We start from the raw sequence: 17,973 nt of genomic DNA, 5'->3' as shown, positions 1-17,973 counted from the left end.
GCAGCTCCCTTTTTGCTGACAGAGCTACTGGGTCAGAGCCAGGCACTCCCGGCTGAGGTTGCCACGAATTTGGGCTTCCCAGCCCCCGTACTGGACTCCACGATGGCACAGGCACCACTGCTCTCAGCCAACGGGCTACTGGAGGTTGTCCTGCTTGGTGTGGAGAGGAGAGGGGACTCCGTTTCCCCTCTTCTTTCTTGGGCTAGCACTGAGGGGAAGGAGCACCCCCCCCCGGTGCCTGATGCTGTCCTTACATTCAGAGGAAGTGAGGATGTGTGGTTTAGAGTAAGGATCCCCTAGTTTTTCTTTTCTAATTTCATGGAAGCAAAGCTGGAGGTGACTGGATGGACCTCCCTTTAGTTAATTTGCTCAAGGAACAGGCCAGGGAAAAGCCCCTAGCTCTGTAAAACGAGGACAGCCACCCTTGGGGATGACGTTGGCTACAATGGCATACTGCCAGGCTTATAGTGTTGGGATGAAAAGCTAACGAGCCAGGGATAGCATGAGGGGCTATACCCTGTTCTAAGAAGCACTGCAGAGTAATAGTTCAGAGATGAACATGAAGCAGAAGAGCTGAAGGTGAGGGGAGAAGGGATAAGATGCTGAGCTGGGACCCACACAGCCACCAACCCGGCTGGAGCAAGGGACTCCTGGGAAAGCCCTGCTTGACCACGGACTCTGGTGTGCAGAGGAGAGACAACCAGTTTGTATATAATTATTTATTTGCATCTTATCTATAGAATATTTACAGATAGAAACGGAACCACAGCAAAACTGCTGTAAAACCATTCAGACCCTCTTGACGGCTGCTTCTCAGAACGTCCACGGTTGAGCAGCAGGGCTGAGCCCGGCTGTGGAGTGGGCCAGCTGAGTACCTGGGTGTCAGCCAAGGGAAATAGCTGGGGATTATGGCTTCAGCATTCTCCCAGAGCACATTCCTGAGTGCTGACAACGCGGAGCCCTCACCACCCCCAACTCCCCCTCAGCCTACGTGGGACAGGAAAAAGGGGCCTGGAGCCGGGGGGCAGCCGTGGCACACTCTTCCTGCCCCCAGGATCTCTGCCTGGATCCTGTGCTGGCGTGAGCATCCCTGAGCTGGCCTCAGAGGCCTCTCTGGCCCAGGGCTGCTCCCTGCCCCGCAGGCTGCTGTTTGGCAGCTGGAGGTGGCAAAAGCCGCCGGCGCTGCCAGGGAGCGTTCACCGGGGGGAACGGGAGCCGGCCTAGGGCTGGCAGCCACGAGGAAAAGGTCTTGGAAAGCATCTGCCAGGCTCCATCCTGGGCTGGGTAGGGCTGTCAGTGCTGAGTGGGGTGAGGGGCTACACAAGCACCTGCCTCTCCTTTCTTTGGCCTTAGAGCTGGCAAAGGAAGGGCCGGGACAATGGACACGGCAGAGAGAAGGTGCCCCAGCCTCAGCCCCTCGGCTGCCCAGGGCTTGGTGCCCGAGCAGAGGTCAGGGACGCCAAGGCCCCAGAAGGAGACAGCTTTGGGCCCCCTGAGCTCCCTGGGGAGCAGCCTCTCACTCCCCCTGCAGTCTTGTGGGGAGAGGCCTCCACCTGGGACCAGTGCTGCTCGTCCTCACTGCTCACTGTGAGAAGTGCAGGGTGACAGGGTGGTCAGGAGAGAAGACCACGGCGTGGCTGGGGGCCGGCGCGGGCATCGGGCCCTGGGCCCAGCGCATGATCACAGTGTCGGTCTCACACATAACTGGTCACACGTGTGCACGTGTACACACACGCACGCATGCACACACACACACACCATCCTCTCATCTGGTCAGAGGTGTGCTCTCTCAGGCACTCGCCCTCTGCCTCACACACGGTCACAGAGTGAATCTGAGTCTCTTATTGCAGTGTGGGGGGCATCAGGGACCGTCAATCCACGAAAAGCGAGAACAGCACCATCACCACGATGCCTGTGCAGAGCAGCAGCACTTGCTGCAGGGAGCGCCTGTGGGGAGAGGGGTGGGGCTCAGGGGGGGGCGGCGGCCACTGGCTGATGAAGGGGCGGAGCCCAGAAGCCCTTCCCCCTCGAGCTCCCATGAACCCTGTGAGTGGCGGTGGGGAGGGTAACTCACCACGGGTCATCTTCCTCCAAGAGGTCCGGCAGCACGTTCACCAGGGCGATATAGAGAAAGCCACCAGAGGTGAAGGGCAGGATCCAGGCCACGGTCTCCTCTGCAGTGGGAGAAGTCCCGACTGGCTAGGAGCCCAGGGGAGCCACGTGCACCGCACCCACTCCCACAGGGTAGACCGGGCAGATCCTGGCCTGCACACTGGGGCGGGGCAGCTGTGCCCTCTGGCCGGGGCCCCTCCACTGACCGCCACCTGCCACCCCCACCCACCGTGCCCGTACCTACTCCCTTGGGGGACTGCGTACAGATGGCGAAGCAGGCGCCCAGCAGGCCCCCCAGTGCCGTCGAGAGCTGCAGCTTGGCTGCGCTCCATCGGTCAAAGCCGGCCCGGAGCAGGATGGCAAAGTCGCCCACCTGAGGGGAGGTCCAGATGATCACTCTGGGCCCCAGGGGTCAGGTACGGACATGCACACCGAGCCCCCTGCACCGGCCTTGCTGCTGGGCCCCCCGCCAAGCCCACATCCCCTAGGCTGGGACCCCAGTCCCCAGGAGGCTGGAGCACAGCTGAGATGGAAGCTGCAGCCTGGTGGGCTGAGAGCTCCAGGCCTCCGGAGCCCAGCCCCCAAGGCTGCTACTGCTGGGCTTCCTACCCCCACCCCCTCTCTGAAGCCCCACGTCCCCACTGCCGCCATGGAGACCCTCTGGCACACACACCTCATGGGGGATCTCGTGCAGAAGGATGGCCATGGTGGTCAGGAGCCCAATCTGCAGGGAAGGAGTCTGTGGGGTTCTGGGCCGAGGGCCAGGCACCCACTTGTCCACTCATTCTACAAATATTTACTCTGCTGAGTGCTCTGGCCGGACACCATTTGGCTACTAGAAATACAGCAGTGAATACAACACACAAGGAGCCTGCCTTCACGAAGCAGGAGGCAAGGACTGAATGAACACACAAAGAACTGCATGATTACAGTGATAAGTACTGCAGGAGAAGAGATGGACTGGGTGTCATAGACACAAGTGACAGGGGCCTAATTTAGATGAGGGGTCAGCAAAGGCCTGTTTGAGGAAGTGCATTTAAGTCGAAGCCTGAAGGATAAGGAGCCAGTGTTTCAAAGAGTGGGAGGAAGAACATTCCAGGCAGACGGGGTAGTGTGAGGTGGAGGCCATGAGCGGGGAAAGAGCTCGGCCAGTTCAAGAGTAGGCGGACCCCTAATGTCAGAGCTCAGAGGACAGAGTGCAGAAGTGGGTGAGAAGCATCTAGAAGCAGGCAGGGCCCAAGCCTAGCAGCCTGGCAGAGGTATGTGATCCCAAAAAGGAGTGTTTGGCTTGGGACAGAAGGCGGCCTCATGCAGGAGCCCTTGGGGCTTAGATGGGGGTGTGGATGGTGGAGGGAGTGGGAAGGACAGAAACTGGAAGCTTATTTTGGAGGTAGAACCACCTGGTCTACATAGGCACCATCATTCCCCCCAGAAATGCCTGGATCCCCACTGTCGCAGCCGCCACTCACCTTCTTGCTCACAAGGAAGCTGGCAGCTACAGCCAGCCCATGAGTGAAGTTGTCTATGGTGTTGGCCAGCAGGTTGAGATAGCCACTGACCTGCATGAGGGGAGAGGAAGCCAGGCTGACCTGGGTGGGCAGGGCTCAGCTGGGCCTGCCACTTGTGGGGAGGAACAGCTGCAGGGAGAGGGGACCCTGAGCGGGCCACTCACTTTGATGGTCCGGACCACGGCGCTCACGCCGGGCTCTGCAGCCGGCTGGGCCAGATAGCGGCCTCCATTGAGCGCGGCAGCAGCGGCAGGGTCTTTGCTGGGGGCCTAGGGCCAGGAGAAGGAGGGAGAGGTGACATTAGATGCTCCCCCACTTGGCCAGGGTAGACGCAGGAAAGGAGCAAGAGATGGAGAAACAGGCAGGGAGACCCTTGCCCCTTTTGTCTAGCTAGACTTCTCTGCTGCTCAATAAGCCGCGTGTACCCAGACCCAACTGATCCTGTGCCTCCCACACGGCTGCCGCCGTCAGTCTATGAGAACAAGCCAGAGCAGGGCCAGTGTCGTCACTCCCCAGATCTTCCCAGTTGGCCCAGCCTCCCAGAGCCCCCAGGGAATGGCCAAGAGACCCACTTTTCAGGGTTCAATTCAGAACCTGGGCCTGCAGGCCCTCAACCACCACAGAGTAGAGGCCAGCTTGTCCGGACCCTGGGATGTGGAGCTCACCTGGCTGGTCCCCTCCTTCTCCTTGCTGTCCAGGAACATCTTCTCCAATGCCAGAAAGGTCAGGAAGCCAGCAATGACCCACAGTCCCAGTTGCTGTTGCTGCTGCAGGCTCTGCCCCTCACCACCTGCAGGGGGCAGCACTGACAGGCCAGGCCAAGCCAGGGCCACAGAAGGGGGGCCATTTGGAATGGGATCTAGTCAGGGGCAGTGACAGGGGAAGGGGGACAGGAATGGCTGGTGGGAAAGCTGGGCCCCAGGGACTCCCACAGGGGCCAGGGTATCGGGGCCAGGGCACGTTCCCTGCCAGACGCCCAGAACCCCTCTCCCAGTCATTCTGGCAGAGCAGGTAGGGCCTAGGCCAACCTTAGGCATGGGCACCAGCTCCCTCTGCCCTCCTGCCCAACTGCAGCCTCACTCACCAGGGCTGGCACTGCATGTGTAGGCCCACGCCTCAGGCAGCAGGTGGAGAAACACATTGCCCAAAAGTCCCCCCAAGGCAAAGCTGAGCAGCTGTTTCAGACGTCTGGCCCCAGCTACAAAAGAGATTCGGGGCCTGGGGCTGATCTACCAGAACCGCTGGCCCGACCTCTGCCCCACCCAGCTTACTGGGCGCTATGTTTTTCCAACCAGACTGCAAGCCTCCAGAAGGCTGGACTTGGCCTCCTGCCCTTCCTGGAGCACCGACCCCACCCCCCCACCCCCACCCCCAGGCCCAGCACTGGCTGGGTGCTCAACAGGAAATACATCACGACCTGCTGGATGACTGTGGAGTACTAACTAGTGCTTCACAGTTAGGAGACTGGGCTTGGGAATCCGAAAGCTGGTGACCTTGGGCAGGTAACTTCTGGGATTCGTTTTCCCATCTGTAAACTGGGGATAATTATATCTGATAGGGATCTTGGGGCAATTAAATTGCAATACATATAGCAAGTGCTCTCCAAGTGGGAATTTTTCTTTTCACAGCCACGGCCACTCTTGGAAAAGTGGCAGAGATTTGGGGACTTTTGCAGACTTGCAGCATCCAGAGTTGGAAGTGCCCTAAGAAGACTATGTCCAAGCTCTTGGTTTGTAGAGAAACAGGCCCAGAGGGCAGAGGCAGCTTGGTGATCGGGTGGAATCCCAGGAAAAGCTGCCGCTTCCAGGCTGTGTGACCTCAGCCTGATCAAAGGACCCCTCTGTGCCTGTGCTTCCCCATTTGTGAAATGGGGCTAATAATCCAAGTCCTCCCTATGCTGACTCACCGGGACACGGTAAGAGGGGCTGAGAGGATGCACGGGCACAGGCATGACAGCAGGGCCCCACATCGGCCCCATTCACAGCTGCGGCACCAGCCGTCAGCCTGGCGCAGGGCATAGATGTGCTCATAACCATCTGCTGAATGAACAGCTCCTGAGCCTCGCAAGCGGCAGAAACCCCTGGAGCAGGCATTTCAAACAGATTCCAGGAGTCTGGTCCAGACCTAGCATGTTGCATTCCTGGGTGAGGCAGCAGGCACCTAGTTTTAGCAGCTACCCATCTAGTCTCTTTGGTTTTCATCACAACATGTCATTTGTGGACAGTACATGTATCTGGCACAAAAGGGCAGCTTCTTCCCATGCCGGTGCCCTGCCTCCCAGATCCCCTCCCCAGAGGCAGGCTGGCTACCTGGGTAAGGCTGACCCAGGGGCCCTTGGTAGGAGGGTCTTTTGCGCTATGAGCAGAGACTGAAGGGCAAGGCACCGCATCCCTGTAGCCGGCACAGGGCCTGTGAACATGCTGCCCTTTCCCCTGCACCAGGCAGCCTTCTAAGTGCTTTTACCAATATTAGCTCATTTCATCTTCACAGCAGTACCTATGAAGTACATACTAGGATTATGCCCATTCTTAAAAACTATTCTTCAAGTTTATTTATTTTGAGAGAGAGACAGAATGAGCAGAGGAGGGGCAGAGACAGAGGGAGGGAGAGAATCCCAAGCAGGCTCCACACTGTCAGCACAGAACCCGATGCAGGCTTGAACCCATGATCCATGAGATCATGACCTGAGCTGGAACCAAGAGTCGGATGCTTCACCGACTGAGCCACCCAGGTGCCCCTTTTTAAGGTTGGGAGCCTGAGCCTCAAGCAACTTGCCCGATGCCACCCAGCTGGAAAGCGGCAGAGCCAGGGGTTGAACCCAAGCAGCCTGGCACTCACATTTCCAACCAGTGTCTATACTGTTTCTTGGTGAACGTCTGCTGACTTTGATTCTTTCGGAACAAAGGATGAACGAAGGAAAGAGCATGGCACACCCTGGTCTCACAGGACCAAAGTGAGAAGTTACATGTGTCCCCGCCCTCCACCTCAGACACACTGAAACCTGGGACGTGAGGCCCCACTCTACCAGGGAGAGCAGCGATGTTTTCCACGCTGCTGGCTGCCCTGGGCACCAGAGGAGGGTCACCTACCTTCTGAGCGCAGCGTAGTCCCCATCTCCAGGGGAATCACGAGCAGTGGGAAGACCCCACTGAGCCCCACCATGAGTGAGCCCAGGAGGGAGCAGATCCAGGTGTCCAGCCTCTCCCCACTCAGCAGGGCCCCCCAGGATTCGCTTTCTTTGTTGTCTAGACGACAGGCCGCGGCAGGCCCCCGGCTCCTCAGGGCCTGCTGGGAACCCCCAGCCCCTCCCAGGAGCTCTAGGACAAGAGCAGTGAAGAAGAGGAGCCTCTGGCCCGCCATGCCACAGCCAGGGCAGGGACATCCAGGCATGCCACGTGCTGAAAAACACAAAGGCCTCTTACGTGAGCTGCCACCCTTGGCCGCACACCTGCTTAGCAAACGTGGCATCTTAACCCTCCTCCCTACAAGCGGCCATGGCATCCACTCTCCTGCTTGCCTTGCCCAGGGCTTCTGATCCCAGTGATGGGTTCCCAGAGTAAAGGGGCTCTACTCTTCTACACCCCACTCCCAAGGACCACACATTGTTTCCTTCTGAGCCAGCTCCAGACTGTGTGTCAGCACGTCTGCCTGGGGCTAAACTTTCCCTAATGACGGGGTGAGGCGCTGGCTGGGCTCCCTTCAGCCACCGGCAGGCCCAGCCCAGTCGGGTGTCTCTAGCTGCCAGGGGAGGCCCCGCCGCCAGGACAAGCCCCAGTGAGGACGCCCCAGGGGACTGAGGCTGGCACTGTCTAGCTTGATGGGCGACACTGGGAGGCGCAGGTGGGGAAAGCGAGCAGCTGAGCTAGGGCAGAACCGTCAAGAGCTTCTCCCTAGGCAACAAGCCCACTGTCCCCAGGGCACAGAGACAGACAGGACGTAGGGCTGAAGAGAAAGATCCTTCAGTTAGGAACTGCCTCACAGCTGTGCAGGGCACACGCTTCGGAGACCTGCCCTAAACTTTGTGCTCTGCAGCTATGGCTTTTTGAGTGTAGGCAAAGTCCCTGCAGCACCTGAGCCTCAGTTTCCTCCTCTGTAGGATAACAGAACTGCCTCCCGCACAGGCTGCGAAGGCCACGAGCTTGCTGATGCAGGTGAACTGTGCCCGGCAGGGAGGGGGCAGGGAGAGCCCTCCTTATATTGCAGGAGACCTGGGGCACCGGGCAGCAGGAAGGTTCCCAGCCTCTGGATCACAGGATGTGGATGTGAGTCAACTAAGAGAGAAGTTCAGTCTGGAAACTCAGGCATGAGGTTTAAATGCGGTCTGCCCTGCCTCATCTGGCCGTGACCTTGAGCTGGCGATGTCCCTGCCTCAGTTTCCTCATCCCCTGATGGCGGTGGGAGGCTGAAAAAGATGCCCGCGTCCAGGACCTCCACAGGCCCTCACGAGAGACTGAGCAAACCCGCTGAGCTCCACGGGGTCCAAAGGCAGGACTGGGCCGGGCCGGACTTGAGGCCAAGGCAGGGCACGCAGAGGTGAGGGGACCACAGTCTGGGCAGAGGAGAAGCGGAGGACGGAGAGCCAGAGAGCAGAGGGAAAGGAGAAAGCAAGAGAAAGTCAGGAGTGAGAGAGCCAGAGAGACTGGGAGACGGACACGGAGGAGGAAAGCGAGGGAGCGATGGGCAGCGAGGGAGCGATGGGCAGCGACGTGCAGGGCGACAGGGGAGAAGAGAAGCCCTAGGAAGTTGAATTCCCGGGCTCTGCGCCAGAGGCCCGGGTCTGCCCGGGAGCGGCAGGGCCGGGGTCGGAGTGGGGGGGGGATCGGCCGAGGCGTCCCGCCCGGGGCGCGGGCCCCGAGGGTCGGGCGGTCACTCACCGTGCGGCAGCGGCGGCGGCGGCGCTCCGGACGGCCCCAGCCATCCAGCTGCGGCGCCGCGCCCCGCCCCGGGTCTGCCCCGCCCGGTCCGCCGCCCGGCCCCCAGCCCGGAGCCGCCCCCGGAGCGCGGCCACGTCACACGGGACCTGTCCGGAACCCGACGCGCGGCGCGCCGCAGGGTCGAGGGGAGCGGCGGTCGAGGCGCGCTTCCGCCTCGCGGCTGTGGGGGACCCGGGAGGCCCAGGCGCACTTCCGCCCGGAGGATCGGGGGCGGAGGGGAGGGCCCGGCGGAAGTGGGAGCCCCAGGAGCGAGGCGCTCAGCCCCCGCTGGGCGGGGCGGAGAGGGCGGCCCCGCAGGGACCGCGAGCCGCTGGGTGGCTGGGCTTGCGGCTCCGGCCGCCGCTTCCTCTCTCGGGCTGCAGTGTCGCCCACGGCCGCACGAGGGCGCGCTCCACTGCCAGCCCTCGCAGCCCGGAGCCCGGAGCCCGGCCGGGGTCGGGGTGGGTGCCTGGCTTGGGCGCTCCTGCTGTGAGTCAAACCGGCCTGGCTCCTCCATGAACAAGGGAAAGGGGAAGTGCCCGCCGCAGGGAGGGGCCTAGCCTCGGGAACCTCAGAAGAGGGAATTTTATTCTTACTCATCGAATTATTTTTATGCTTTGGTTTTTCACTGGGAACCTCAGGCCTTTGTCTCCAGGGCTTGTAACCCTTTGGGGTCCAATGCGTGGTGGCTTGACACTGTTGCTTGGAACCCCAAACCTGGGGTAGCTCCCTTTTGTGCTTGCCTCACCTGGAGGAAGGTAGGCCTAACCTCAGACTAGGGCAGCAAACAATAAATAGCATTATTATATCTACAATTTACTGGACACTGTTGCGTGCCATTCACTCCATCTGCATTATCTCACTGAATCCTCATTCTGCCCCCACTGAGGTGGGTACTGTTAGCCCCGGGGTCACGCAGTGGCACAGATGGCAGAGCCAGGTTTCCCCCTGGGTGTCCCTGAGCCCAGAGCATGTGACAGCACCTCTCACTTCCAGGGAGGTGGGAGTCTGGCTTGGAGGTTCCACATTGCATCTTTTGCTGGGAATCAGCCAAGACTGTGTAATATTCAGGATGGGGCACGTGGATACCCACTTGGGCAGAGATTGCGACCGGGTAGGGGTCTCCAAACCTCTGACCCTCATTCGTCACCCATGCTGGTTCCCTTCAACTGTCCTGTGTTGCTCTCGCCTACTGGGGGCTCTGAGGGCACATGACTCACATACTGCACCTGATGCCTGTTGACCACACTCCAATGTGTGCTTTTCTTGGACCTCCAGCTCCTTCTAGGTGGGATCAGCTTTCCTCTGAAAGCCCCGTGTCTGTCTCACCACACCAAGCCCATAGGCGAGTTCTGAAGTGGAAGCCCTGGGTTGGTTTTTTTGCAAAGGGAGGAAGACGCTCAGGGATGCTGCTCTGGGATGTCAAAGATGCACCCACCCCCCCATATGCAAATCACTTAATCATATGCAAAGCACTTCACAATATACAAATGATTTCACAATAAGACAGTCAAGTTAGCATTCCTGCCTCTGGGGGCTGAGGGCTGCTGGCCCCCAGCAAGAGGATAAGGCAAGACCCAGCCAGAAACGTCACCTGGCTGCCTTCTCACTGTCCTTTCCTCTCACCTAGCCTGGAATTTCCACCATCAAACTCCCTAATGGAGTAAAGAAGCACACTGGGGGGCTCTAGAAGAGGACCATGAGCAGAGGGGACCAGGTGAAAAGACGGTGTGTGGACTGATGTGTGCTGTTAAAAGCAATGCATTAGATCTGCCAGGGGCTTCCAGGTGAGAAAAGAAAGATGCAGAAATATTTATTTAATATGATCTGCTCTTTTAAAATAATGACAAAAGGAACCCTGTCTAAATATATGTGATTATAGGCATCAGTATATAGAAGACTATGTATAATTGTGAATAATAAAAAATATAGAAGATCAAACATTGAGTGATAACATGGATTCCATGGATGGGTGGGGAGGAAAAATATAAAAGGAAAATTTAAAAGCACGTCAAAACATGAATATGATCACATTTATGCAATTATGTACAAATGTATATACATGTGTACATAAAATCTCAACTTATTTATTGATTTATTTGATGACCTCATAGCTTTATGGTTAAGACAGCCAGATTCTTGTACCAGACTTCCTGGAGCAAATTACTTGACATCCTATGCCTCAGTTTCCTCATCTGTAAAGTGGATTTCTGTGTCAGATTGTTGTCAGGAGTAAATGAGGGAATACACACAGAGCATTTAGAACTATGCCTGGCATACGACAAGTTCTCTTTAAGGCTTAGGTATTATATAATTATTTACATGTGTGGATATATGGGTATAAAGAAAATGTTATAGCAATGAACAGATAACTTAAAGATACAAGGTGGAGGGGCGCCTGGGTGGCGCAGTCGGTTAAGCGTCCGACTTCAGCCAGGTCATGATCTCGCGGTCCGTGAGTTCGAGCCCCGCGTCGGGCTCTGGGCTGATGGCTCGGAGCCTGGAGCCTGTTTCCGATTCTGTGTCTCCCTCTCTCTCTGCCCCTCCCCCGCTCACGCTCTGTCTCTCTCTGTCCCCAAAATAAATAAAAAACGTTGAAAAAAAATTAAAAAAAAAAAAAGATACAAGGTGGGGACCATCTCCTTGCTGAGCACAGTTGACGGATGAGTGTTTTCCAACACATTTATCAATCGGTTTGGAGGCCACAGCGACCTCCTGAGTCGTGGCCCTGGGCAGAAAAATTTTAGCAGGGTGGACGGGCCTAGACAGTGCTCGGATCTGTGTGGCTGGGAGGCCTCTGACTGGGGGGCTGCAGATCCGTTTTTCTGACCTCACTGGGTCTGACTTTAACACGTCGTTCCTGGCTTTGGTATCTTTAGTGGGGGCCCTTTTCAACAACAAGGTCTCAGCCCTCTATTTCCAGAAGGGAGGACTGCCTCTGGGCCTGGGCCTGCTGACAAGGTGGGGGCTGCAAGACCATCAAGGTCTGGCATTGTCACTGTTCTGACAACCTCCCCTCTGGCTGCACAGGGCTAGACACTCTAGGGTGGGGGTTGATGCACATTTTTTTTTTTTTTTTTTTTTTTTTGCTTCCAGAGGCCTTCTCCTTTTCAGGGCTTTCTTTGGGTCCACAGGCTGGCAGCAACCTCTTGTAGAGAGGCTTCTGAGGCTCAGGGTGGTGAGCTCCTTGCCCGTGAGTACAGCTGTGAAATGAGGCCTGTTACTCTTACAGCGGCTTCAGGCTCAGCCTCTCCCAACTGAATCTGCCCCTCAGGAACCCCTGACCTTAACCCTCTCTCAAGTCACCCTTCTTAGAGCAGCCTCAGCCCCCTAGTGAGTTTCTGGGGTGCTTTACCCCCCAGATCCTGAGCCCTGGCCAGACGAGGCACTAGCAGCTTCATAGCACAACCCTTCCTGGGCAGTCAAGCCTCACTTCTTTCTGTCTGGTCTCTCTGCCTTTATAACCCCCTTTGTAATTGCCATCCCACCCCCCGGCAGGCCTGGCGTATTTCTCCCCTTCTGCCATTTCTGTTGATTGAAATTCAGCCCTTTTACAAGGCTTCCCTGAAGCCTTCTGGATCTGTCCAGGCTGAAGGCCCTCAGTGTTGTGTGTCTTAGGGGTTTTTTTTAGCCCTGTCCCCTGCATGCACAGGCCTTTCCCCCCATTCCATATGGGCTTCTGGAAAGAAAGACAACCTCTTGCCTATACCCTGAATAAAAGTCAGTCCAAATGGCTTTAATGTCTCCCTTTCCCCTTCAGGAGCACAAATGCAGATACTTCTGCATTATGCACAGCCATCTGGGCCTTTGCAGGCCCTCCTTTACTTAATTTATGTGTTTATTGATATATTTGCTTACTTGTCACTCCCACCCCCGTCCCATCTCCCTGTCTCCTTATTGGGGGAACCTGAATTTTGTGATGATCAGGTTTTCAAGATCTTTCCTTTTCAAGTTTTTTTTTTTTTTAATGTTTATTTATTTATTTTGAAAGAAATTGTGCACGTGCAAGCAAGCAGGGAAGGGGCAGAGAGTAAATCCCAAGGAGGCTCCACACTCAATGCAGAGCCCCACAGAGGGCTCCACCTCAGACCATGAGCTCCTGACCTGAGCTGAAATCAAGAGGCAGACGCTTAACTGACTGAGCCACCCAGGTGCCTCTCTCTCTCTCTCTCTCTTTTTTTTTAAGCTTTTATTTTTAAGTAATCTCTACACCCAATGTGGGGCTCAAACTCACAACCCGAGATCACGAGTCACGTGCTCCACCGACTGAGCCAGCCAGGCGGCCCTGGGCTCTTTTTAAAGCTAAGGAAAATAAAAGTTGTTCTAAAGTTTTCTTTTACATCGTTCAGTGATTCTTACAATTGTTTTCATATAGGCCCTGCATAATTATTAATAAGTTTACTTTAAGATATGTTGCATTTTTTTCAGGTATTTTGAATAGGATATTTCCCATTACATTCTGAACGATTCGATGATAGCTGACAGGAAGGCAAATTATTTTTATGTATTCCTTTGATACCTGGTAAACCAACTATATATTTTTTATAGGTTCTCATAATTTCTCAGTATTACTCTTGAGTCTTTTGTCATCTCCTAATAACAAAAGTATTAGAAGGAAGGACCCAACATTGCTATTTGTAGAGATATGGCTTGCCTTGGTTTTGAACTTCACAGGAAGGGTATTTGTTTTCTGGGACTGGCTTTTGCACTCAACAGTATGGTGCTAAGATGCATTTATGCCATTATGTGAAACTGGTTCATTTGCTTGCTTAACTGCTGAACTGCCTTATCGCTGTGTGGATGTATCCACTGTAATTTATTTACCCGCTCTCCTTAGTGTTCACTTGGGTTACTCCCAGAGTTTTGCTATTAAGAACAGTGTATCTTTGAACGTTCCCGCCCAGGTCTCTTGGAGCACAAGGCAAGGTCTCTCTTGATTTTATGCCTGGGGGGTGGGGATCTGCTGCGTCTCCGCATTATAAGATAAGGCCAGATTGTCTTCTCCAGTGGTTACACAGAGTTGCTGGCTAGCGATGCACGGGAGATTGTGCGGCTCCACCTCTTCTCCAACACTGGGTGCTGTCAGGCTTAATTTTTGCCCTTCCAGTGCTGTAAAATAGCATCCCACCGTGGTCGTCGCTGTTGTTCCTTCACTACCAATGAACTTGAGCATCTCTTAAGATGTTCACTTGAACACATGTGCTTCCTCTTCTTTAAAATGCCTTTTCACGTCGTTTATCAAATTTTCTGCCGGATATTATGTGTTTTTCCCCCCTATGGATTTGCAAGAGTTCTTTATGTATTTTTGATGCTTAACCTTTGCCAGTTGCACGTGGCGGGCGTCTGCTCCCGTTTGCGGCTTGCTTTTCACTTTCTCTAAGGTGTCTCCACTTCTCTCTTCCCTCCCACATCTGTGCCAGGGACGCCCATGGGCGTTGCTAGTGTGTGCGTGTGCACTTGTGCGTGTGTGTTGGGAGGGGGGGTGGGCTCGTGTCCCTCCGAACCCGGTGCAGACCGACCCCGCCTCTCCTCCTGCTTTCCGGCCTTTAGGGGACCCCGCTCCTCTTCCCTCGCAGCCTCTCTCCCAGCTTTGCCCAGGGGACCCCCGCTCGGCCTGGCGCGGCGGGCTGGAAGCAAGAGGCGCCCCCGCCCCCCGGGGTTATTGATCACTTCCGGCGCCTCATCTGGGGGCCGGGCCCCTCTCCGCTCGGCCGGGCAGCGCCCTGCTAGCTCGGCGCTCCCTGGGGGCGGGCGCCGGGGGAGGGGCCCTCGGGCCGGCCCTCCGGAGGCGGGGGCGGGGGCCCGGGCTGCGGCGGGGGCTGGGGTGGGGGGCGGAAGCTGCCCGAGCAGATAAGCGCCGAGGTCGGTCCTGCGGTGAGACAGTGCGGGACGCCGCCGCCTCCCCACTGCCTCCGCTGCGCCGTCCCCGCACCCTCTGTCCCCTACTCCCTCCAACCCTGGCTCGGCATCCTGGGCGGAGCCCCCCGGGGCCCGTGGGGGAGAGGCTCTGGCCTGCACCTTCTGTTCCTGGCCTGCACCTTCTGTTCCGGGCCTCAGTTATCTCAGCTGGAAGACGGGGGTAGGAGGCTCCATTTACTCCGCGAGGCTGTTGGAGATGCAACAAATGCAGGCTGGTGAAAACCCTCTGCAGATCTGAGCCTTCTGTAAAGGATGGGGACCCTGATCCCTTCTCCTTGCCCCTGCTGTACCCGCCTGTCTCCCGGCTTCAATCTCGTTGCACAGATGGGAAAGTGGAGGTCTCGCTTGCCTCAGGGCCAGGGAGCCAGAGGAGGATGGAACGCTTTCCACTGTCCTCAGCGTGGGGACAGAGCTAGGTTGTGTAGAGCCTGATGCTTTTACAATTTGAGGTCCTCGTTAAGAAAAAGACTACAAAATCACAAATACAAATTTGCAGAGGCCTCTACCAGGGCCTTGGAAGGTGCTTAAACCAGAGAGAAGCTCAAGTCTGGTTTCTCTGTTTCCTTGCCTTGCCGGGAGGGCCCCTACAGGAACTTATAACACCCCTCTGCAAGAGACAGACACCTACCTGATTGCAGGGTACGGTGGCCGCAAACAATATGGCTGGGGAACGGCCTGGAGGAGTCCCTGCTGCAGCTGGCCCCAACCCCTTGCGTGCCCAGGAAGCCATCCGCAAGCCCAACCCAAGAAGCAAGGGCAGTCAGGCATTTGGGGACTGCACCACAGCTGGGCAGGGCCATCCAGTCATGGTTCAACTCGCCACTCAGGGCCCCTGACCCTGCGGGTTGGTGGTGGCAGAGAACAGTTCCTAGGAGAAAGGAAGAGGAACCTCTCTGAGGCAGTATAAATGCACCTGACTTGCAGTTACACAGGATTGGGGTTCAAGCCCCTGCAGGGCTGTGTGATCTTAGGAAGACTCCTCCGCCTCAGATTTCTCATCTGTAAAATGGGAGTAATAATAGTACCGACCTGTCAGAACTGTTATGGGGCTTAAATGAGACCATGCATGAAGAGGGGCTGAGCTCTTGGCTTTTAGAAAGAAACTTCCCTTCTGTGAACTCTCCAGGCCAGGAGAGGCATTTTTCTCTCCATTTTAGGGTTAAGTCACTTAGCCAGGGGACGGTCTCTGTTGCTCTACAACAAGGTCTGGCACCAATGTCTTGGTTCTAACTAGCAGGGAACACAGCTCCCTTGAGGCTTTCTTCCTAGGGAGTTAAGTGCGACTGCTGGGTGTGAATTCCCAGGGCAGGGAGCCAAGGAGAGCCCTTGATTCAACAGACTGCTCACCTTTCTGTTTTTATAACCTCTTTGCTCTCGTGGGCACTTGAGGCCGGAATGTGTCCAACTCTGACATCTTACAACCTGGACCAGGAGAAGCAAGAGACTGTGGTGATGGGGACAGGGCAGGGGAGCCGGGAATGGGCCAGGACCATGGGCCTGGGCAGCGGTGACACCCCAAAAGACCTGCTGCTTTGCCTCATGGTTTGCATAGGATTTCCACTGGGTTGGAGGACAGAACCAAGTTCTCACCTCAGAGCTGTTGCTTTTTGGCCAGCTGACCTTCCTCCCCTCTGAGCCTCAGTTGCCTCATATTTGAAACGGGGATAAGAATACCTGTGAGGATTCTGACCTGTTATGTATGTAAAGCGCCTAGCGAATGCCACCAGTTGTTGCAAAAGTGGATGGGGCACCTGGGTGGCTCAGTGGATTAAGCAACGGACTTTGGCTCCGGTCATGATCTCACAGTTCGTGAGTTCGAGCCCCGCGACGGGCTCAGGATTCTCACGTTCGCTACCCCTCCCCTGCTCTTACTTTCTCTTTCTCTCAAAATAAATAACTAAATTTAAAAAACAAAAAACAGTTGTGGCTGTCTGAGGATGAAAGCAAGGTGTCCTGCGAGGGCAGGAGGTGTGAACAGAAATGGGGAATCCTGTCAGAGCAGGAGTTTGGGCCTTCAAAGTCTCATCTCACAGAGGGAGCCCCTTGGGGTAGGGCTGGGAACCTCAGCGCTAACACTCTCCCAGATCAGGACAGGTCAGAGCGAGGCCAAGGTTCCCGGGGGGGTGGGGGTGCAGAGAAGAACAGGGAATAGAAGTTCTCACCCCACCTCAGGCAGGTGAAAGGGAAAGGAGGGAGGAAATAGGTGCTTCTGGGAGGAGATGAGAGTGTCAGAGGCCACTGTGTGATGCAGGCCCCACGATCACCCTGTGATCTCCTTTGTCTTTCTTTGCAAATTTTCTAGGGAGGCATTTTCCACGTGGGGAAACTGAGGGTGGGAGTTACGGTCACACCCTGCGTGCTCTTGGATCTGTCTGGCTCGGCAGCCTGGACTCCCAACAGTCACTGCCAATTTCTTATCTTATCTGCCTGACGAGGTCGTGAATGAAGCAGCGTGATCTTAGAGGCTCAGAAGGATCCTGGGCCCTGCCAGGCTCTTCTGTTAGCCTTGAGCTCCAGGCTGGTAGCTGTCCAGGAGACATCGTGCGCAGACTCAGGGCTGGGGCTGAGGAGAACTTGCTCGCAGTGAGAGAGAGACCCCTGGAGTCAGGGAGTGAGCACACTGTCTCAGGAGGGCTTCAAGTGGAGGCAGCCTGAGTCTCCACAATGCACCCCAATGGCACTGGAGGAGGGTCTGCTTGGTATCTGGGTGCATGGCTCATAGAGGCCCCAAAACTAGCAAAATGTTTCTGAAATTCCTTATTTTATCTTAAAAATTCATACAGATTTGCATCTTCCTTTTTTAAAAAATTTGTTTATTTATTTTGAGAGAGAGAGAGAGCAAGCAGAGGAGGGGTGCAGAGAGGGAGAGAGAGAGAAAGAGAGAGAATCCGAAGCAGGCTCTGCACAGTCAGCCCGAAGCCCCAAGTGGGACTCAATGTCACAAACCATGAGATCAGGACCTGAGCCCAAATCAAGAGGCAGATGCTTAACTGACTTGGCCACCCCAGGCGCCCCTCATTCTCCTTTTTTAATATGTGAGCTTTCCCCCTGCCTGAAAAAAATGTTTCCCCTCCCAGTATCTCTGTTGAGTGGACACTTCAGGAAGACATGATGGGGGGAGGGGACAAACAGTGGCCCCCAGGCCCCTGGGCCCCTTGGTCTGGTTTGAGAGAGTGCAGGAGTTGAGTTGAAGTCAAGGCCCTGCCTGCTCTCACAACACAGGGCTCTCCCCACCTCTGTTCCCTACTCCTGCCTCTTGCCTTGGCCCTCCAGTCCCCTCTCACAGACATTTGTCCTGCTGAGCCCGACTGTCCACCAGGAATTCCCGGAATGCCTCCCCTCCCTCCCTTCACCTCTTTCATTTCTTCATCCTGTCCAGAGGGGCACTACCCATCTTCAGCCCTCTCTGCTGGGCAGCCTGACCATACAGTCTCCAAGCCAGCACCCCCCCACCTCCCTCCCGCCCCATGGAGTTCTGAGTCCATGAGGAGGAAACTGAAGCCCCACCTAAAGGTGCCTGG

At 56.1% G+C, this 17,973-nt stretch overlaps 1 protein-coding gene and 1 long non-coding RNA gene across 7 annotated transcripts; both read right to left on the bottom strand.

Annotated features, from left to right (window-relative positions):
* Positions 1–704: 704 nt before the first annotated feature.
* On the bottom strand, positions 705–8,574 carry SLC39A13 (solute carrier family 39 member 13). Of its 6 annotated transcripts, none has more exons than XM_047071420.1 (10): positions 8,495–8,574; positions 6,710–7,018; positions 4,705–4,818; positions 4,286–4,479; positions 3,785–3,889; positions 3,582–3,671; positions 2,786–2,836; positions 2,353–2,485; positions 2,075–2,174; positions 705–1,947 (listed from the first exon to the last, which is right to left on the bottom strand). In XM_047071420.1, the coding sequence occupies exons 2-10, from the start codon at positions 7,008–7,010 to the stop codon at positions 1,872–1,874; spliced, it is 1,164 nt and encodes a 387-aa protein (XP_046927376.1). In that variant the 5' UTR covers positions 7,011–7,018; positions 8,495–8,574; the 3' UTR covers positions 705–1,871. The 6 variants fall into 6 exon arrangements, with proteins under 6 accessions (XP_046927376.1, XP_046927379.1, XP_046927377.1 ...); XM_047071423.1 differs by having other exon boundaries at positions 2,357–2,485; XM_047071421.1 differs by having other exon boundaries at positions 4,286–4,425.
* Positions 8,575–13,322: 4,748 nt separating this feature from the next.
* On the bottom strand, positions 13,323–15,311 carry LOC124505659 (uncharacterized). The gene is made up of 2 exons (XR_006960699.1): positions 15,081–15,311; positions 13,323–14,639 (listed from the first exon to the last, which is right to left on the bottom strand). It is a non-coding gene; the product is annotated as an uncharacterized LOC124505659 (long non-coding RNA).
* Between the last annotated feature and the right edge of the window lie 2,662 nt (positions 15,312–17,973).

Source organism: Lynx rufus, unplaced genomic scaffold (genome assembly GCF_022079265.1).
Source record: "Lynx rufus isolate CCGP_SWC_20201006 ecotype Redwood Valley unplaced genomic scaffold, mLynRuf1.p SCAF_9, whole genome shotgun sequence".
NCBI lineage: Eukaryota > Metazoa > Chordata > Mammalia > Carnivora > Felidae > Lynx > Lynx rufus.
The sequence above is the reverse complement of the archived record's forward strand: the minus strand, read 5'-3'. Positions and strand labels throughout refer to the sequence as shown.

Excerpts from the sequence above, each read along its gene's own strand:
- SLC39A13 (XM_047071420.1), bottom strand. The coding sequence starts at position 7,010 with ATGCCTGGATGTCCCTGCCCTGGCTGTGGCATGGCGGGCCAGAGGCTC. Across the intron at positions 3,890-4,285 it reads AGAAGGAGGGGACCAGCCAG|GCCCCCAGCAAAGACCCTGC; the intron begins GTGAGCTCCACA and ends TCCTGGCCCTAG. Across the intron at positions 2,486-2,785 it reads TGCACGAGATCCCCCATGAG|GTGGGCGACTTTGCCATCCT; the intron begins GTGTGTGTGCCA and ends ACCTCCCCTCAG.